General features: G+C 41.1%; 1 protein-coding gene across 1 annotated transcript; it reads left to right on the top strand.

Annotated features, from left to right (window-relative positions):
• The first annotated feature begins 4,608 nt into the window (after nucleotides 1-4,608).
• LOC123446802 (expansin-A24-like) lies at nucleotides 4,609-6,006 on the top strand. Its single transcript, XM_045123348.1, has 3 exons — nucleotides 4,609-4,947; nucleotides 5,055-5,379; nucleotides 5,465-6,006. Exons 1-3 carry the CDS (start codon nucleotides 4,785-4,787, stop codon nucleotides 5,772-5,774), a joined length of 798 nt encoding a protein of 265 aa, XP_044979283.1. The 5' UTR covers nucleotides 4,609-4,784; the 3' UTR covers nucleotides 5,775-6,006.
• The last annotated feature ends 16,774 nt before the right edge of the window (nucleotides 6,007-22,780 follow it).

The following is a 22,780-nucleotide window of genomic DNA, read 5'->3' as shown; positions in this document are numbered from 1 at the left end:
GTCGAGATCCGATGAATTGTGGATTTATGATCAGATTATCTATGAATCTTATTTGAGTTTTTTCTGATCTCTCTTATGCATGATTTCATATCCTTGCAATTCTCTTCAAGTTGTGGGTTTTGTCTCGCCAACTAGATCTATGATTCTTGCAATGCGAGAAGTGCTTGGTTTTGGGTTCATACCGTGCGGTGACCTCACCCAGTGACAGAAGGGGTAGCGAGGCATGCATCGTGTTGTTGCCATTAAGGGTAAAAAGATGTGGTTTTCATCATTGGTTTGAGGTTATCCCTTTACATCATGTCATCTTGCTTAAGGCGTTACTCTGTTCGTCATGAACTCAATACACTAGATGCATGCTGGATAGCGGTCGATGTGTGGAGTAATAGTAGTAGATGCAGAAAGTATCGGTCTACTTGTCTCGGACGTGATGCCTATATGTATGATCATTGCCTTAGGTATCGTCATGACTTTGCGCGGTTCTATCAATTGCTCGACAGAAATTTGTTCACCCACCGTGATATTTTCTATTATGAGAGAAGCCTCTAGTGAACACTATGGCCCCAGGGTCTACTCCACACCATATTTTCAGCCTTACACTTTTCACTTCGTTGCACTTTCCGCCTTCAGATCTCACTTTGCAAACAATCTTGAAGGGATTGACAACACCTTTGAGCGTTGGGTGCAAGCTTGTTTGTGTTTGCACAGGTACTCTGGACTTGACGAGGCCCTCCTTGTGGATCGATACCTTGGTTCTCAAACTGAGGGAAATACTTACTGCCCCTGTGCTGCATCACCCTTTCCTCTTCAAGGGAAAAACCGACGCAAACGAGAGAAGTAACAAGAAGAATTCCTAGCGCCAAGGAAGGACTTTTGTTGCCGCAGCATACACCATTACCATTTTTCAGATTGTAGTCAGTTATGATTTGCAAAATTTCAGACTACAGTCAACTTTGAGGTTTGTGGGAAGTTGCCTAGCAACTATGCAAGAATTCTGGTGGCATTACTGGATTTTTTGACTTCCTAATTTCTAAACTTACTAATGGTATGCCTTCAAAGAACGAAAAAACAAAAATAACCTAAGGCAAATCATCGCTATTAGAACGTCGATATCATCTAAATGCATAAGTATCCTTTGATAATCTCGAATGTGGTTCTATAGAACATTCTTAAAATATATACACATGACTTGCACTGTAGTTACTTTCATGAGTGCACTATGATGCCATAAAAATCACAAATAACAACGGTTTTAATTGTGGACGAAATCACAGACCGATACACGGGCACGGCATGCGCCACGCGTCTTCAGCGCTAGTATTTCAATTTCGTCTACACTGGACGCAAGTATAGATGTTTCTTACAGTCAATTTGATTTTTACTACACTATATTCTAAAGGTCACACTATGAGGTGTTTCATTAGGCTCATTTTTTGGTTTTGGAATTTGACTTATAAACCAAAATCATAAAAGGGTGCTTTCGTGGCTTACAAGTAGCCATGTATGTGTAATGTACTCCCTCCGTCACGGTTTGGCACGCATAAAAGATCTTTGGGACCATGGTAAATCTTGATTGGCTCTAATTTGTTTTTTGCAAGTGATCACACAATAACCGCACGACGCCTAATTACTTGAAAAGATAATGCACAGTAACTCACATAACCACTAAACGAGGAGTGCACGCAGCCTATTAATACTTTTAATTAACCAAGCAGTAAATGCCACGTGCCTTAATCCTTCTCTATTTTGGAAATGCATGTAAACGAAACCGTGCCTTCTAAACCATGACGGAGGGAGTATGTTGATACTAGGTATGGTATTGATTGTACGTTTATATTAAGTAGGATATTTATTACACAACATATTTCATGAGATAACATTGAATCTAACGTTTACAATAAGTGGCTGTGGTGGGTAATTAGAACGTTAAATGTTTTTGGTTCTCACCATGTAGTCTATTGAATTAACACGAAGGGATGGTTGAAATATGTTGTGTTTGCCCGATAACCAAAGTGCATGGAATTGTTGTAACACTTTCCAAAATTGATGTGGCTGACATACATGAGTGTCGATAATGTTTCTGTTATATTTTGGAAGTAGAGAATTGCACGTCGTTTCATTAAGAAAGAAGAATAAAGTTGAAAGCAGTTTGCCCTAGGCAAATGACACCTGAGGCTCCACAATCCACCAAACACACCTAGTAGAACTGCACCCGGATGCCCACGGAACACCCCCCCGCCCCCCGTTCGTCCCAGATTTGAGACAAGGGCCAGAATGATGAGTCCTTTCACCTCTCAGTTAGGTATGTCATATGTTTACTTTTCCTCGACTCATATAGCTAATATATGTTGCAAGTGTCGCAACCAAAGTACCAGAAGATAAAAATAAAAATTAGTTATTATTTTCTATTAGTTTGTAAATACAAAATAGAGCATGAGTTTGTGTTTCTAAAGGTGATGGGGAAATTATATTGTCCCTAGGAAATTTATAAGATAATACAATATATGCTTGTACAAATTGATATACGGGAGAGGCGTGTGCTTACATGCTACAAAACAATTGACTCACATGGGATTAAGACTGAATCATTAGCAAGTAGTATCTTCAAGTACTAAGTACAATAAAGGTAAAAACCCAACCATAACCTTATCCTCTACCCAACACCTATATGTTTGAAAGTTGGAACATTTATTACACCACTCTGATCTCCACAAACGTATTCATCAAACACATTGCTAACCCTAAAGTATGATCATATATAAATGTGCACCGATATATTAGCACAAAAGGACAACACAATAACAATTATTACCAATCATATTGCACTACCAACGTCGTAGATAAAATAAAACTACTCAGACATAATGATAGTGCAACAAATCATTGGATGATGATTCAATGCATTAAACACCATATCTTAGTAGGGGGTTACAAATGTTTGTGGATGGATGAACCGCCGTATAAAGGAATAAGATGGTGAAGTTGTTGGAGGCGATGGCAGTGATGACAGTTCGCCAGGCGGCGTTCCAGCGCCACCGAATGGGAGAGGGGAGTGCCCTCGTTTAACCTCTTGAGCCGTCGGGTAAGTGACTGATGGTACACCCACTGAAGGAGACGCTCCTCCTCGTCGGGCACCGGCATCGGCATCGTCTAGAGGACTGCGTAGCCGCGTCGGACCCGACCCCTCTCCCTTACCCTCCGCCTCTCATGGCGGGGCGGCACATGGCTCCGTCTCCGGAGTCCGCATCCGAGGCGCCGGTGAAGCGGGCACTAGAACCCATCGCTGCCCGCGCGAAGCAGCGACCAGAGGTGGAGGAGGCCCTGGGGCAGGCCGAGCAGATTGAGCAGGCCTCGCAGATCCGCCTGTGGGGCAGAAAGTGTCAGCGTCGATGATGTATAGAGACGGGCTATAGGAGGCGTCACACTGTAGCCGGAGCTATCGTCCGTATCGCCCCGAGAGCGCTCGAGCGCGATACGGAGCGCCAACTCCTACTCGTCCCGGAACTGTCGTCGGAGTGGCTGTCGGTGCTGGACATGCTTGCGAATGTTGCGGATTAGGAAAAGTCGGGGAGCGGAGCGGAATGAAATGAGATGGGGTTTGCTTCGGAGGGGGATTATGTGTGCTCGGGGTGGGCCAACGGTGGGCCGGGCTGACGTGGCGGATGCGCCTAGGACGTCTCATATCCGCTCTATATTTGGGTTGGATATGAAAGATGTATGTTAGTCGAGACGTTTGTACGTAGTTTAAAAGCTTCAGTTGTGTCAGTGACCGAATGATCTAACCAGACGTTTAAAACAAATACGAGGGGTTCATTTGTCACTATCATACTTAGTGGGCCAGCTTTCATGAGGCTTTGTTTGGTAGAAGTGGATTGAGAAGGTTTTGGAAGGAGGGAATTTGAGGGGATTTGGTGAATCCCTTTCTTCGACCCAATCCTCTCAAATCCTCGGGGCTTTGCTTCCACCAGTCCCTCGAGGAGGGTCCTGAAACACATGAATAGGAAGGGATTGAAGGGGCGCGGAGGGGATTCGGCTAAGCAAACCCCTCTTATCAAATGAGCTTTCGAGGTTCCGTGGGTTTCTGACCTTTTTGGGGATTTTTCTTTCGAAACCTCTTGAATCCGCCCCGTGTCAAACGAGCTCTGATGGGCGAAACCTAGCAGACGACAAATCTAGTTAGACCACGCGCCCCTGCATCGGGACGGGCCGAGTTCAAGCCGATAAAGCTGCCTTGACAATCCTATGTTTATTCAGGAAGAAGCCATTACATTCCTTCATGCCGATGGGCGCCGCCGATGTTTAGGACCAGGTGCGGTGAGCCGTACGATTCAAGGAACCGGGAAGACACATCCTTCCTCAGACAAAGGTAAAAGTAGCGAATACACAAAGCTTCCAGCCAAAAAAGTCATGCAGATATCACGCCCTGATGTGAAGCGTCAAGCAAGCACTTGAAAATCGCAGAACGCCGTCCATTTCTTCAGAAAGAGTCAAGCAAATACCGATAAATTAAAGAGCTGATTTATATATAAGGAAGAAGAAAATGGACCAGACGTGTCTGCGCGTACATACAGTATTCGGATTAGCCCGTAAGCCATGCATGGTGCGGCTGCACGAGCGTCCACATGCATGGGCACGCTAGCTCGCCTCTTTCGTGATGACCTTGCTGACTCCCTCCAGCAAAGGCTATATATACACACACATTCATCCAACTATCAAAACCAAATCCTCACTGCTACACGAACACACACATAAGCAACAACACAAAACTTCCCAGATCAGTTACGTACATGCATCCAGCGACATACATGGCGTCGGCTCCAGCTCGCGCAATTGCGGCGGTGGCTCTCATGCTCGCGTGCTCTGTGTATGCCATGGCTGCGGACAACGCGCCGATATGGCTGAGGGCGCATGCGACGTTCTACGGCGGCGCCGATGCCTCTGACACCATGGGTAAGTAGCTTATTTCAAAATCATGTATATAATAGAACAACTGAACAGTGAATTCCACATCTCGTGCTGCCTGTTCTAAAAGCATACATACGCTCAATTCAACGCAGGTGGGGCGTGTGGGTACGGCAATCTCTACTCTGCGGGCTACGGGACGCGGACGGCGGCGCTGAGCCAGGTGCTCTTCAACGACGGCGCGGCGTGCGGTCAGTGCTACAAGATTGCGTGTGACCGCAAGCTTGCGGACCCGATGTTCTGCAAACCCGGCGTCACCGTGACAATCACGGCTACGAACCTCTGCCCGCCTAACTATGCACTCCCGAGCGACAACGGAGGCTGGTGCAACCCGCCGAGGCCGCACTTCGACATGGCACAGCCGGCCTGGGAGAAGATTGGTGTCTACAAGGGTGGCATCATCCCTGTCATGTACCAGAGGTAACCATACATGAGTATTATTAATCACTGCTATGTATGTGCCTGTCTGCTAGTAGTACGTAGTTACTAAAACCGATTTCTGCAGAGTTCCATGTGTGAAGAAAGGTGGGGTGCGGTTCAAGATAGCTGGTCACGACTATTTTAACCTAGTTAATGTATTCAACGTCGGAGCTGCCGGATCAATCAAAGTGATGGATGTTAAGAGCTCTGATTCAGACGCATGGGCGCCAATGGCTCGTAACTGGGGCGCGAACTGGCAATCTCTAGATAATCTTACCGGGAAGATGCTCTCGTTCAGATTGACCAACACAGATGGGCAGACGCTTGTGTTCAACAATATTGTTCCAGCTGGATGGACGTTTGGTCAGACATTTGCGAGCAAATTGCAGTTTTAACTGACCACTATCAACGGGACGAATTAGGATGTGATTTATTTGTGAGCATACCATCGTACATTATAGTGATTGCTGTATATATATTAATTGTAAGCGGTACTTGCGTACATATATTGATTGATTGGTCACCCTCGTGTACCTCCAATATCCTTGTACGTGTTTAACTTAATGTACATATTTGCGTGTTTATTTATACGCATGGTGTATATAAAACATGATTGATGCTGCCCAATTACCTCAAATGTTTATTCTTTGTCTTTGCTTGTTCCTCGGGTGACTTGGAATTAAATATTCCAAGCTAATAACAATAACCTACTTCCCCGTAAAAATAATTTAAATAAAAACCTACTAGTATAGATCATGCCTTTAGAGGCTCTACTACAGTACAACCCTTTGATCGATCCCATGCCTACATATATTTTGTCATGACAAATTCTTATCAAACATACTCCTTTTCGCCTCAGAATTGACTTCATTTACCAAGAAAAATCCGCATAAAAGGGCTACCGAACACAAAAAGAGAACAGAAAAGAAAACTAAAAGTGCAACAGTTAATGAGATAATAAAATCGTGTTTGTTATTGTACATCTAGATGTAAAATAACTATCTCACATCTAGATGTAAAATAACTATCTCACATCTAAATCTAGAGTCATTGGATCATATGTCTTTAAGTTTCATGCAAAACGCGATGGTCTGGCTGTTGCGTTCGCTCGCGGCGCGTTGTCTCGTCTGTTGCCTGTGTCCTGGTCGTTGTTAGTGGGAGGTCGGCCGGTTGTTGGTTTTCACAAGTCTATCCTTCTCAGGGTAGTTCCTAGTGAGAGGTTAATTGTCTATTTTTTAATTTCTTTTCACAAATACTTCCTTCATCCCAAAATTCTTTTCTTAGATTTGTCTAAATATGAGTGTATCTAGTCATATTTTAGTATTTAGATACATTCATTTTTAGACAAACCTAAGACAAGAATTTTAGGACGGAGGGAATATGTGCTAGATTCAGTCCTAGTTTCTCTGATTTTTACGCTCCCATTTCACTTCCGGTATTTGTTCTTGTTCGTATTCTTTTTATTTTCCTTTTTTGTTTTATTTTTTCTATTTTATTATTTGTTTTAAATCATGAACTATTTTAAATTCATGTTTTGTTTTTATTTACATTTTCTATTTTCATCTTTTTCATTTTACCCTTTTATTTTTAGTTATTTGTTTAAAATTCATGAACATGTTTTTATTATGCGATATGTTCGATTTAAATGTCATGCAAATCTTGATTGCGGGTTATTTTGTCACGCACATTCTGTATCATGTCTGTGTTTTTGTTAACTTGTTCGCGCATGTGTCTTTTGTTGTGCCAGCGCGGTTTGGGGTCCTGTTTCGGATTGGTTTGCTATTTGTCATCTAAAAAAGAGTTAACAATGTTTCATCTACGTCATATATCGTCAGATACACATGCTTCTGAGTTATGCTCATTGTCCTTACGTCATGTTTTTTTGTCCCTCGTGAAGCAGTGAGACTTGATATGATATTTTTTAGTTGGCCGTTATTATGTGTCGTGTATTGGTTTTTTGTGGGCTTAGCTATTTTGTGGAGGGACACGTGTCATTTCGTTTCCTATTTTTGGTATGGCCGTGTAGCTAGAGAGGAGTGTAACTAGATTTTCCATTTTCAAATTATCTAAATATCATCTTGATAAGTTTTAGCTTATCTAAGTCCATAACTATCTGATTTGTTTGCTTTAATGTCCGCAAAAACTCGATCATGCATGCCTATGTTAGCTTATTCTTTTTTTGTCTCGTGTCCTTTTATCCCGTTTGTTTTGTGTCGTCGTATTCTCGCATTTATTTTCACATGGTCATATATATGTTGTTGTTTGGGGGGCTCGACTATGAAGTTTATCCCCATCTTCTCACCGATCGACCTTTGACCTTTTTTTTCATCCAATTATAGGTCCACCTTTGACATGCAACTCACATGTAGTTTGTTTCATCCTAGTTACAAGTCGACCATTGACTCGTAACTGGCTTCACAGTTTCGTAGTTGACCTAGGTGCAAGTCCACCCGCAACTCGCAATTAAAGCACATATTTTTGCTTTTCATCTTAGTTCCAAGTCTAGCATTGACACTCAACTCGGCATGTAGTTTGTCTCATCCTAGTTGCAAGTCGACCTTGAGTCATAATTGGGCTCGTAGTTTTGTAGTTGTCCGAGGTGCAAGTCCATCATTGACTCGTAATTAGGTTCTTAGTTGTCAAACTTGCAAGCCTACCCTCGACCCGCGACTAGAGCATGTTTTTTTTGTTTTTCATCCCACTTGCAAGTCCACCCTTGACTCGCAACTAGGCCCATAGCTTGTTTCAGCCCAGTTGCAAGTCGACCCTTCATTCGCAAGTGTCTCGTAGTTTTGTAGTTGTCCCAGGTGCAAGTCCCCCCTTGACTCACAAATGGGCTCGTAGTTGTCTAAGTTGCATGCCCACCCTCTACTCAGAACTAGAGCATGCATTTTGTTTTCCATCCTAGATGCAAGTTCACCTTTTAATTACAAATGTCTCATAGCTTGTTTCATCCTGGTTGCATGTCGTCCCTTAACTCACAACTAGGCTCGTAGTTTCGTAGTTATCCCAGTTGAAGGTTCATCCTTAACTCGCAATTGGGCTCGTAGTTCTCCGAGTTGCAAGCCCACGTTTTGACCCCCAATTAGCTGCATGGCCACCATTGATTCGTAATTGGTACTGTAGTTTGTTTCATCCTAGTTGCAAGTCGACCTTTAACTCACAACTCGGCTTGTAGTTTCGTAGTTGTCCGAGTTGCAAGTTCACCTTTGACTCGCCATTGGGCTCATAGTTCTCCCAGTTGCAAGCTCACCCTTGACTTGCAACTAGGCATCTATTTTGTTTATCATCCAGTTGCAAGTCCACCCTCGACTTGCAATTGGGATCGTAGTTTGTTTCGTCCTAGTTGCAACTTGATCCTTGACTCATAACTGGGTCATTTGTTTGTAGTTCTCTTAATTGCAAATCCATCATCGACCCACAACTCGGATCATAGTTTGTTGTTCTCCTAGTTGAAAGTCCATCCTCGATTCGCAACTAGCCCCATAGTTTGTTGATGTCCGAGTTGCAAGTCCACCCTTGACTCGCAACTGGGATGTGTTTTGTTTTTCATTTCGGTTGCAAGTCCACCCTCAACTCGGGACTCATATCATAGTTTTATATATTTGTCTTAGTTACAAGTGCACCCTTGACTTGCAACTAGGCCCGTTTTTTATCCTAGTTGCAAGCCCACCCTTGACTCGCAACTTGGCATGTGTTTTTATCTTTCATCCTAGTTGCAAGTCCATTCTTGAATCGAAACTAGGATAGTAATTTGATTCATCTCAGTTGCAAGCCGACCCTTGACTCACAACTAGACTCAATTGTAAGTCCATCCTCAACTCGTACCTCATCTCGTAATTCTCCTACTTGCAAGCCCACCTTTGACTCGCTCCTAGGCTTGTGCTTTTTTTCGTCATGCAACTCGCCCTCACCTCTAGTTCCATGTCCAACCCAACATGTAAACCCGCCTGACCGAGTTGCATGTGCAAGCCAAACATGCAATTCATGCCTAACATAGTTGCATGTCCATTTTCGGTATGCAACTCGTTCCGAACCCAGTACCCCTATATAGATTTTTGTAAATACATGTTCACTTTTCTAATACACACTGTATATTTTTCTGTATATGGAGGGAACATATTTTAAACAAATATTGAATGTTTTTGTAAAATACATGATGAATATATTTTTTCAAATACACCCTCAACATTTTTTAGAATACATGGTAAACATTTTTCAAATTCGTACTGATAATTTTTCTAAATGGCAGGAAACATTTTAGAAAATCATGTCAACATTTTATCTAAATTGCATAAAAGTTTTCTAGAAAATCTCGTGTTTTTTAAAAGTGTGAAGTTTCTATTTTAAAAATTGAGACGAACATTTATTTGAATGTTCTGATTTTTTCTATTGTCTAATGCATTTTTAAACATAACGTTATTTTTAAATGCATCGTGCAATTTTTATGAAATTTATTATTAAAATAAAAATAGAATAAAAGTATTCATGTTTTTCAATTTTTTTTTGCAATATTCAAAAGTTTACACACTCTAAAAACTCTTCGGGGATTTTCAAAAATTGTACATGTTTCAAAATTTGTTTGAAAAGAAATAATTTGGAATAACATATTTTGTTCTTATTTTTCAAAAAAAAATTTCAAAATTATAAAGTTTGTTCACATTTGAAAATAATTTTCAAAATTTTAAAATCGTTTGTGTTTTCGGAAATATCTGTCATTTAAAAAAAATCTGTGAAAAAGGTTTCAAACATTTGAAACACGTGTGCTAATCTGTCACTGTATTATGTTGTTAAACATTTTCCGTTTCCTGAATGTGTGGAGTAGCTAGTTATTTGAGTGGTACGTCCTCTTGTTTCCGAGTATGAAGTCTTGAGTTCAATTCCTGTTTAACACACTATGTAAGTTACCTTTTTTGTCGCTCTCTAATAAAAAGACAACATCGAGAGTACTAGGATTGAACTCAATGAAATGATGAGTAGGTAATGCACTCATCGGCTAAATGTAGGCATGCGTCATGGAAATTCACGGAAGAACTTTTGCATCAAGAGCTTGAATGTACAAGAAATATATCTTACTTAGTCCCAAAATAACTAGCAATAGGAAGAAATAAGATCAACATCCAAACACATGGAAGATCATTATATGTAAGTCGTTGATACACTCATTTTGGATCATGAATTAATATTGATATTTGTGTTGATCCTGTCCATTATCCATTATTATCATACAATTCTTATGTCTTTTGTCTCTGAATATGCAAGGTACATCAGTGAGAGGGAAATATCTAGAAACTGGAATTCTGGACTGGGAAACCAAGAAAAAGGCAGAAAAATCAACTTGCTCCAAATGATCTAAAAATTTACGAATATTTTTTTCTGGCATATTTAAGATTTTATGGGCGAAAAATATACGGAGAGGGGCCAGCAGCTGGGCACAAGCCAACAAGGCGTGCCCCTGGCTTGGCTTGTGGGCCCGAGCTGACCCTCTCGCGACCATCTTCTCCTATATGATGTGTTTTACCCTAGAAAAAAAATCATAAGTTATCTTTCGGGAAGAAGCGCCGCAGTCTCGAGGAGGAAACCTGGGCAGAGGCCCTTTTGCTCTCCGGCAATGAGATTTTGTTGGGGGAATTCCCCTATAGGAGGGGGAAATCGAAGCCATCATCATCACCAACGCTTCCTCCTTCGTGGGAGGAACAATATTCATCAACAACTTCACCAGCACCATCTCATCTCCAACCCTAGTTCATCATGTGTATTCAATCTTTGCCTCCAAACTCCAGATTGCTACCTGTGGGTTAGTAGTTGTGTTGATTACATCTTGTAGTTGATGCTTGTTGGATTACTTGGTGGAAGATATTATGTTCAGATCCTTTATTATTATTATTACACCTCCGATCTTTAACATGTTGATGATGTGCGAGTAGTAGTTATTGTTCTTAACAACATGCGAGAAGTCATGTTATAAGTAATCATGTAAAGTTGGTATTCGTTTGATATTTTGTTGATTTGGATGTTGTTACTTCTCTTAGTGGTGTCATGTGAATGACGACTACATGACACTTCAACATGTTATGGCCTTAAGGGAAGTCATTGTGGAGTAACAAATAGATTATGGGTTGCGAGAGTGACACAAGCTTAAACCCTAGTTTATGTGTTGTTTCATAAGGGATTGATTTGGATCCACACGTTTCATGCTATGGTCAGAATATTCTTAATTTTTCTTTCGTAGTTGTGGATGCTTGCGAGAGGGGGTAATCATAAGTAGGTTGTCAGTTCAATTAAGAACAACACCTTAGCACTAGTCCACCCACATATCAAATCATCAAAGTAGCGCATGCGAATCAACTTCATATGATGAACATGACTAGAGGGAAATTCCCATGTGTTCTCGGGAGCGCTTGCTTTATATAAGAGAACTTTCAGGCCCGGCATTTGCTATAAAAAGGATTGGGCTGCCTTGATGCGCCTTTGCTACTATTGTTACTTGTCACTTGTTATGAATTATCTTGCTACAAAACTATCTATCACTGTTAATTACAACACTTGCAGAGAATCCCTTGGTGAAAACTACTTATCATTTCCTTCTGCTCCTCATTGGATTCGACACTCTTACTTATTTAAAGGACTACAATTGATCACTTATACTTGTGGGTCATCAAGAATCTTTTCTGGCGCCGTTTCCGAGGAGTGAAGCACCTTTGGTAAGTGGAAATTGGTAAGGAAACATTTTCAGTACGTGCTCAAATTTATTGTTGCTTACCACTATGAACGGTCACCCTCTGAGTGGCTTGTTTGGGGCATCTTCGCCTCAAACAGAAGTTGAGGAATTATTCCTCAACTTGTTGACCCAAGTGAAAATATTTATTATGAGATTCCTTCGGGTATGGTAGAGAAATAGTTGCCTAATCCTTATAACAGTTCAACTCATCCTGATTACCATTTGATATCTCTCGATGAGATTTGTGGATTGTTTAAGCTTTCAGGTCAACCTAGAGACAAAGTTAAGAAGAAAGATTCCCCTTTATCTTTGGAGGGAAAGGAACTAATGTGGTACAGGATATTGGATGATAATGGATCATGGGATTGGAATCACTTGAAGCTGGAATTTCATCAAAAAATTTATCCTATGCATCTAATTCATCATGATCGGAATTTTATTTATAATTGCTGGCCTCGTGACCGAGAAAGAATCGCTCAAGCTTGGGGGAGGCTTAAATCTATGATGGACACTTTCCCCAACCACGAGCTTGATGACGAGTTGATGGATATACTTCTCGCTCCTCGTTGGTTACCCCAAGTGGAAGGTGGAGATGTAGTCAGCAACAGATTTCCCTTACACGGAGACTGTAAGGTTTATCGAACTAGGACGAGTCCTAGGCTCAACAAGTAGGTGTCTTACACACTGGCGCTAGCAGAAGACATGGACCTGCACACACAACAAATAACTTTGCTCCCAACGAGTACAGAGAGGTTGTCAATCTCTCCGGCCTTGTAGTTTGCAAAGGATCAAAACACAAGCGGGAAAGTAATAGTGATTGCAATGGAAAAGTAAATTAAAGCGGTAAATGATGGAGGTGTAAACAATGATGGTGATATGGGCCGGAGTCACATGATGTTCACTAGTGATGTCTCTCTCCCAAAAGACGATAAACAACTATGCTTGGGTAAACAAATCACAGTTGGGCAATTGACAGAAATATGATTGCACCGCAATGCTAATTTTACTACTTGATAGTTAGAGGTTCAATAGTAATGGGCAGTACGCTGATACGTCTCAAACGTATCTATAATTTTTGATGGTTTCATCTGCTTGTCAACTTTGGATGTTTTATATACCTTTTATATCTTTTTTCGAACTAACTTATTAATTCAGTGCCAAGTGCGAGTTCCTGTTTTTTCTGTGTTTTTGACTCTTTTCAGATCTGATTTTGGAACAGAGTCCAAACGGAATAAAATCCCCGAAATAAATTTTTCCAGAACAAAAGAAGATCGGGGGACTTGAGGGCCAAGGCAGGAGGCCCACAGGGAGCCCACAAGCCTTGTTTCCGCGGCCAGGGGGGCCCGCGGCCACCAGGCTTGTGGCCTCCCTGGTGCTCCCCTGCCCTAGCTCTTTGGCCTATATATTCCCTAAAACCCCAGAAAAAATCAGGGCGTCCACGAAACCACTTTTCCGCCTCCGCAAGCTTTCGTTTCCGCGAGATCTCATCTGGAGACCCTTCCCGGTGGCCTGCCGGAGGGGACTTTGGAGCTGGAGGGCTTCTACATCAACATCATCGCCTCTTGAATGACTCATGAGTAGTCTACTTCAGACCTACAGGTCCGTAGTTAGTAGCTAGATGGCTTCTTCTCTCTCTTGGATCTTCAATACAAAGTTCTCCATGATCTTCATGGATATCTATCCGATGTAATCCTCTTTGGCGGTGTGTTTGTCGAGATCCGATGAATTGTGGATTTGTGATCAGATTATCTATGAATTATATTTGAGTCTTTGTTGATTTCTTATATGCATGATTTGATATCCTTGTATGTCTCTCCGTGTCTTGGGTTTTGTTTGGACAACTAGATCTATGATTCTTGCAATGGGAGAAGTGCTTGGTTTTGGGTTCATACCGTGCGGTGACCTTTCCCAGTGACAGAAGGGGCAACAAGGCACGCATCGTGTTGTTGTCATCAAGGGTAACAAGATGGTCTTTCATCATAGATTTGAGATTATCCATCTACATCATGTCATCTTGCTTAAGGCGTTACTCTGTTCTTATGAACTCAATACACTAGGTGCATGCTGGATAGTAGTTGACGTGTGGAGTAATAGTAGTAGATGCAGAAAGTATCGGTCTACTTGTTTTGGACGTGATGCCTATAGATATGATCATTGCCATAGATAACGTCATGACTTTGTGTGGTTCTATCAATTGCTCGATAGTAATTCGTTCACCCACCATCTACTTGCTTTCACGAGAGAAGCCACTAGTGAACACTACGCCCCCCGGGTCTATTCACAACTATCATCTCAGCTTTTACTTTTACTTTGCTTTGTTTACGTTTTGCTTTAAGTTCTCACTTTGCAAACAATCTATAAGGGATTGACAACCCCTTCATAGCGTTGGGTGCAAGCTCTTTGTGTTTGTGCACGTACTTGTGACTTGACGCCATCCTCCCACTAGATTGATACCTTGGTTCTCAAACTGAGGGAAATACTTACCGCCGCTGTGCTACATCACCCTTTCCTCTTCAAGGGAACACCAACACAAGGCTCCAAGGCCTCGGGGGAATCCTTTGCATATTTGCGAAGGAAATCCCTATAGGCGTAGCCAGCAGCAGAAGGATTTCTGGCGCCGTTGCTGGGAAAGGTATTTTGTTGCAGGAGCATACGCCAAGACAAGTAGACTATTTATTCATCAACATATACTTACTAATCATCCACCTTGAGATATCTACCCAGAACATATGTCCGGTATTAAGTTGCGAGCCCCACCCAAAGTGTAAACTCAAAGCAACGGACAACTGCATTAACGAACTATGCGTAAGGTAAACAATCCTTGTGACCGTGGTCACAAGCACCATTGTTTTCTCCCTGGTGGCAACAAGCACATCCCCTAGTCTCATGTTTCTGTCACTCAAGCTAGACATCAAGGGGCATGCACCCACAATCATGCATAACGCTCCCTCTTGGAGTTACAATCTACTACTCGGCCAAAGCAATAAATATCAACGGAGAACATGCATGAATCACTAAGGAACATAATATAAAAGGATAATCAAATATATAACTCATAACAATCTAAGCATAATCTCATAATCCATCGGATCCCAACAAACCGAGCATAGCAATAGCAAGAGAATTACATAGATGCCTTGATCATGTAGGGCAGCTCACAAGGACTAACCATTGAAGCACAAGATTGGAGAGAAGACATCACATAGCTACTCGTCATGGACTTATGGTCCAAGGAGGACTACTCAAGACACGTCCGGGAAGAGTCCATGGCGGTGGAGAAGCTCCCGGAGGTCAATCCTCCCTCCGACAGGGTGTCGGGAAGAGGTCTCCCGACGCTCCCGATCTCGGAAGCACTGCGGCGGCTGAACGATGGAGAAATTCGCGATTCCAGAAAGTCTGTGAGGGTTTCCTCTCGGGAATCTAAATATAGGTCAAAGGAGGGCACCGGAGGAGATGGGACCCACCCAGGCGACCTCCTAGCATGGCCTAGGTCCTGGCCACGCCAGCAGGCCACTTGGGAGGCCCATGGCCCCCTCTGGCCCCTCTTCGGTGATCCGGAAGCTTCTGTTTCGCTGTAAAAGCCCTTGCAAAATAGACATCAGCATACAGAAACTGGCACTGGGTGCTCTGAGTTAGTAGGTTAGTCCAAATATGTGTAAAATTATATAAAAGTGTAGCAAATCATATAACAATGTCACCCAAAAGATCATGGAACAAGCAAAAATTATAGATAGTTTGGGACGTATCAACATCCCCAAGCTTAATTTATGCTCGTCCTCGAGTAGATAAACGATAACACAATAATTTCTGTGGTGACATTCTAACACGCATATTAGAACTTCAAAGTAAAGAAAGTGAGATATGCAATTCAAGTCAAGACAATAACAAGCAAGATTCTATATCTAGTATTGAATTTAGCAGAGTAAGAACATAAAGGTGCAAGAGCTCTCGCTGTCCTTGACTCGAATGTCTCCAAATGGTGTTTGCGTGCAAGAAGTGGGAGATGGTTGAGATCATAAATATATTTTTTAATTGAGAACTCAATCTACTAAGCCTCACACTTAGTCTCCTTCGGAATCTTATTTTGACTCATCCCCAGACCACTAGTCAGGCACAATTCAAAATGATCCTCTCCCTTTCGACTTTGAGCACTCATGCAATGGATTTGCGTAAGAAAGATATGTTGGCACTTAGGATGGCAAATAGAATAATGATGGGGAAGGAAGACAAAAAGGTGTGAAACACTCACATCAATGAGGACAACCATAGGCGAGAGAAAGTCAAATGATAGATATGATGTGAGGAGTAGGGATTGCCATGTAACGGATGAACATATGAGCTAAGGTAAGCTCTCCAATGGAACTAGTGGGGGTGCATCCAACTTGTTTGCTCATGAAGACCTAGAGCTCATTTCAGGAGGCTCATCATTGGAATATGCAAACCAAGTTCTATAGTGTAAGGGTCCCCACATAGTTATGCATGAATGATAATCTCTATGTAGTACCAATATAGCAATGGAGTATGGGTGTGGATCTTTCAAAAGGAATAGTAGTGTTGCCCCCGTCTTTTTTGTGTGTGGCCTATTTGTCTCTTTCTTTTTATCTCTCATTTGTACTCTTTGGGATCTTTTGTTTTGTCCTCTTTGGGATCTTTTCCTCTCTTAAGGGCAACACTCTATCTTTTACATGAATAAAAACAAAAAAAAATCATCACACTTTGTAAGTAGTCAACATAAATACAAGTGAAAACTATCATGATGTATGCAAATGTATGCCTCTGCCAGTGTAGCAGGATATGCAATGATACTAGCGCGTCATGTAGCAGTAATAAGGGCAAGGCCCAACTAGCATGCGACTCTACGATCAAGCAAAAGCATGTATGCCATGAAGATCAAGTCATGAGATGGTAGATGTTGCATGGCAATGTAGCTCGGAAAGGCTATGAAAATTCCTTAATAGGTAGGTATGGTGGCTATTTTGAGGAAAGATATAATGAGGCTTATGTATGATAGATCGTATCGTATCATGGGTTTGGATGCACCGGCCGAGTTTGCACCAACTCTCAATGTGAGAAAGGGCAATGCACGGTACCGAAGAGGCTAGCAAAATATGGATGGTGGAAGTGCCAACAATCGAATACTCACATTAGTACGAAGAACTCATACACTTATTATCGGTAACTCTCTATCTAGTTAGGAAATTCACAAAGAGACAAGTACCCCAAGGAGGAGTGTTTGGGGGTTTGGTTATCCTTGCGCATCCTCGACCCATGGTAACGTGAGGGTACACTATATATTGCAACCCCTCCAGAGGTTAGCGATCAATTTAGTAGCTAGAGTTCTCAACTAGTTCTTAGTTTTTGAAAAACACACGGATTTCCCAAAATACGACACCTATCACGAATAGTCTCAAGCTCATTGCACCAAGAGTCCAAACATTACTCAACTCAATACCTCAAAACTATTGCAAGTTACTACTATACTTAAATAGCAACGTCAATTACCTACTCATGCAAGACACACAACTCAGTGCAACGAGCCAACTCTCTAAACAAGAGAAGCATGATAACTCAAAGAGAGTTACAAAAGCAACCTAAATAAAAGCCCTTAAAAAGATAAGCATGAAAACTAAGAGCTAAGCATGACAATAGCTATGGAAAGATGAAGAACACACAAAGAGGATAAGCATGAAAACCTATGTTGTGTTCTAGAGTGGAATGGAACGTGTCTCTCTCCTAAACAAGGTAGGCTAGGTTCCGAATTGTTATGAACAGAAAGAAAAACTAAAACAAACTAAAAAGTAAAGAGAGAGACACTCCAAGCATAACACATATCATATCAAGTGATAAAAATATAGCATGGAGATGGACGAACTGATGATTGTTGATAGAGAAGGGGATGCACGGGGGCATCCCCAAGCTTAGATGCTTGAGTCTTCTTGATTATTTCTTGGGGTGCATGGGGTCATCCCCAAGCTTGAGCGTTTGACGCTCCTGTATCTTCTTTCATCATCTCTCCCATTGCATACTTGAAAACTCCCTTCATACGAAACTCATCATAAGCTGATTAGAGTGGTTAGTACCCTTAATAAAATAATTAATTAAATGCTGGAAATAAAGATTTTCATGAAAAGCTATTGCTTCTCATGATTGCCAAAATATTTTTGCAAATAAAAAAGCAAGCTTAGGATTCGCAAAACAATGGAAACACAAAACATGGCAGATTCTGTGAAAAACAGAACAACATGTAGTAAATAATTTATTCGGGACACTTCTGCAACTCAAATCAAAAAAACTCAGAACAAATGCCAGAAAGGAAATTATATAGAGCATGCTGTCAAAAATATTGAGATCGAAAAGATGATCTCGTGATTTTTGGCGAAGTTTTCCGTCAAATAGACATAATCTGTTTCTGTACAACATGTCACAATTTTTGAACTTTCTTGCAATCGGAGGCTATAACTTGGCACAAAGCTTAAAAATAAAGATACAATGATGTTGCTATAGTAGTAAAAAGCATCAAGACCACTAAAACTGAAAGTAAAAACTCAAAGTAAAGATAACAAGGGTTGTCTCCCTAGAGCTCTTTCTTTATAGCCATAAACATAGGCTTAAGATTTTAATGATGCTCTCGTAGGAATAAGAGTTGTAGAACAAAAGAGAGCATCAAGAAGAAAATACCAAACACATTTAAGTCAAACATGCTTCCTATGCATAGGAATATTGCAATAGAATAATTTATTGAAGCATAAAGCAATAAGCATAGGAAGGCAAAACAAGTGCAGCTTCAAAACCTTCAACATAAAGAGAGGGAACTTGATATTATTGAAATATCTATAAGCATATGTTCCCTTCTCATAATAATTTTTAGTGGGATCCTAAATAAACTCAACAATATAAGTATCACATAAAGCATTGTTACCATGATCCACATGAACTTCATGAAGAGGTAAAACTTGGAGTAAAAGAGAGACCGAATCTCTTCCCTATCCCGTATCTGAGAATCATCTAGTAGCCTATATATACCATTCCAATGCTTTTCCTTTCAGTAAAAAGGCAAATAATTTCCTCATGACTCCATCTCTTATAAAACCTGAAATCTTAAACAACTCACAAAGTTCTGTAAGTTTCAACAAATGAATACTCGGATTGACTGTTCCATCTCCTGCATAGTAATCATTCCTAGTTATTTAAATTATCCCAAGTGGTATTTTGAATGGGATACATTCAGTAGGTGGATGGGACTTCTCTACCATGGGTGTTGTAAAGCGGCCTTCCCCAAGCAACGAACTAAGAGTGCAGTTTTCCATAAGCCTAACTAGTGAAGCCACACAACTTAGTGTTCTGAGTGGAACCCATAGCAGCAGCAACAAGTGAGAACAAAGCAACTAATTTTTTTGTGGTTTTTGGTATAGGACTCTGAAGAAAAACTAGAAAGCAAACTAACAAGACTAAAAAGAAAAGGTAAAATATAGCGTGCAACTCCCCTATCTTGAAGACTGGAGTCCCCGGCAACGGCGCCAGAAATTTGCTTGATGATGAGTTGATGGATATACTTCTCGCCCCTCGTTGGTTACCCCAAGTGGAAGGTGGAGATGTAGTCAGCAGCAGATTTCCCTTACACGGAGACTATAAGGTTTATCGAACCAGGAGGTCTCCTAGGTTCAACAAGTAGGTGTCTTCCACCCTGGCACTAGCAGAAGACGTGGACCTGCAGACACAACAAATAACTTTGCTCCCAGCGAGTACAGAGAGATTGTCAATCTCTCCGGCCTTGTAGTTTGCAAAGGATCAAAACACAAGCGGGAAAGTAATAGTGATTGCAACAGAAAAGTAAATGAAAGCGGTAATGATGGAGGTGTAAACAATGATGGTGATATAGACCGGAGTCACATGATATTCACTAGTGATGTCTCTCTCCCAAAAGACGATAAACACCTATGCTTGGGTAAACAAATCACAGTTGGGCAATTGACAGAATTATGATCGCACCGCAATGCTAATTATACTACTTGATAGTTAGAGGTTCAATAGTAATGGGCAGTATGCCAAGAAAAGTAGACCGTTTATTCATCAGCATCTACTTACTAATCATCCACCTTGAGATATCTATCCAAAACATCTCTTCAGTATTAAGTTGCGAGCACCACCCAAAGAGTAAACTCAAAGCAATGGACAACTGCATTAATGAACTATGCGTAAGGTAAATAATCCTTGCAACCGTGGTCACAAGCACCGTTGTTTTCTCCATCGTGGTAACAAGCACATCCCCTAGTCTCATGTTTCTGTCACTCAAGCTAGACATCGAGGGGCATGAACCACAATCATGCATAACGCTCCCTGTTTGAGTTACAATCTACTACTCGGCCAAAGAAATAAATAGAAACGGAGAACATGCATGAATCAATAAGGAACATAATATAAAAGGATAATCAAATATATAACTCATAACAATGTGAACATAATCTCATAATCCATCGGATCCCAACAAACCATTGAATTACATATATGCCTTGATCATGTAGGGCATCTCACAAGGACTAACCATTGAAGCACACGATTGGAGAGAAGACATCACATAGCTACTGGTCATGGACCCATGGTCCAAGGAGGACTACTCACGGCACATCTGGGAAGCATCCATGACGGTGGAGAAGCTCCCGGAGGTCAATCCTCCTTCCGCCAGGGTGCCAGGAAGAGGTCCTCACGCTCCCGATCTCGGAAGCACTGCGGCGTGGGAATGATGGAGAAATTTGCGATTCTAGAAAGTTTGCGAGGGTTTCCTCTCGGGACTCTAAATATAGTCCAAAGGAGGGCACCAGAGGAGGTGGGACCCACCCAGGCAACCTCCTAGCGCGGCCTAGGGCCTCGCCACACCAGCAGGCCGCCTGGGAGGCCCCTGGGCCCCCCTCTGGCCCTTCTTTGGTGATCCGAAATCTTCTGTTTCGCTGTTTTTTTATATATTTTTTCTTTATTTTTTCGGTATTTGGAAAATTGGGTAAAAGCCCCTGCAAAATAGACATCAACAGACAGAAACTGGCACTGGGCGCACTGAGTTTGTATGTTAATCGAAATATGTGTAAAATGATATAGAAGTGTAGCAAAACATATAACAATGTCACCCAAAAGATCATGGAAGAAGCAGAAATTATAGATACGACTGGGACGTATCAGAGCTCTCAAAGGAATTGATTATACATAACTTTTATGCTTGGCTTTCTCATGATGATCAAACATTACTCGATGCTTGTGTCGTCGGTTCCTACATGAAGGACACTATTGAATTCATATGGGATCTTCTGGAAAAGATGTAGCACAATGCTCAAGATTGGGAACTTGATGAAGGTAAATAATCAGGTATAAATCTTAATTTGATTGTGTTAAATCTTTTATGGAAACTTCTCCTTTTCACGAGTTTAGCAACAAATATGGCCTTGACTCTCAGATAGTAGCTTCTTTCTGCGAATCTTTTTCTACCTATGTTGACGTTCCCAAGGAAAAGTGGTTCAAATATCATTCTCCCATTGAAAAATTACCCGAGGAACCTGCTAGAATTAAGAAGGAAGAAATAATTGTTAACCATGTTGATCTAATTGTTCCTACTACTTAGATTGAGAAACCTCCTTTCCTTGTTAGGATTAGAGACATGCTACGGCAACAACACTGGTTAATTAGAGTTATGTTAGTACACCTACACCTTGTGAACAAATAAATGTTGAGCCTAATGTAGCTATAGTTAAAGATCTCCTAGTTGATAATATTGAGGGACATGTTATTTACCTCTATGATGAAGCTACTAGAATTACAAAACCTGTTAGAGAAAAACAAGATGATCTAGATAAAAATAAACCGGTGGTAGGCACACGTGTCATCTCAGTTAAAATTGGAGATCATTGCTATCATGGCCTATGTGATATTGGTGCTAGTATTAGTTCTATACATTTTACATTATATCAAGAAATTATGGATGATATAGCACCATCGAAAATTGAAGATATTTATGTCACTATTAAGCTTGAAAACCGTGATACTATTTTGCCACTTGGGATTGTTAGAGATGTTGAAGTCTTGTGTGGAAAATTAAATTACCGCACTCATTTCTTAGTTCTGGGTTCAAAACAATATAACTTTTGTGCCATCATATTTTGTAGACCATTCTTGAATATAGTTGATGCCGAAATTAATTGTGCTACCGAGAAGGTCAAAGTGAGCTTTGGTGATATTTCTCATGAGTTTAACTTCTCTAAGTTTAGGAAATATCCACATAAAAAGGAATTGCCAAGTAAGGGTGAAGTAATTGCCTTGATTCTATTGATGTACCTTCTACCAATCCATTAGAACAATATTTACTAGACCATGAGAATGGCATGCATTTGAATTAAAGAAATGAAATAGATAAGATACTCCTTGATCAACAACCTATCCTTAAGCACAATTTATGAGTTGAAATTCTAGTTGATCCTCCTCCACCCAAGGGAGATCCTATATTTGAGCGTAAGGTTTTACCTCATACTTTGAAATATACTTATCTTGATGACAATAAGATATATCATGTTATTATTAGTGCTAACCTTTCAAAACACGAAGAAAAGATATTACTCAAAACATTAAAGAAGCACATGGCTCCTATTGGGTATACTCTCGATGATCTTAAGGGCATAAGCGCCACTCTCTATCAACACA

Source organism: Hordeum vulgare, chromosome 4H (assembly GCF_904849725.1).
Source record: "Hordeum vulgare subsp. vulgare chromosome 4H, MorexV3_pseudomolecules_assembly, whole genome shotgun sequence".
In the NCBI taxonomy this organism is placed as follows: domain Eukaryota; kingdom Viridiplantae; phylum Streptophyta; class Magnoliopsida; order Poales; family Poaceae; genus Hordeum; species Hordeum vulgare.
This window is presented reverse-complemented; position numbering and strand designations above follow the sequence as displayed.

Bases quoted from the DNA above. Each gene is read 5' to 3' on its own strand.
- LOC123446802 (XM_045123348.1), top strand. From the start codon at position 4,785: ATGCATCCAGCGACATACATGGCGTCGGCTCCAGCTCGCGCAATTGCG. The intron at 4,948-5,054 runs GTAAGTAGCTTA...AATTCAACGCAG, and splicing joins CGATGCCTCTGACACCATGG to GTGGGGCGTGTGGGTACGGC. The intron at 5,380-5,464 runs GTAACCATACAT...CGATTTCTGCAG, and splicing joins ATCCCTGTCATGTACCAGAG to AGTTCCATGTGTGAAGAAAG.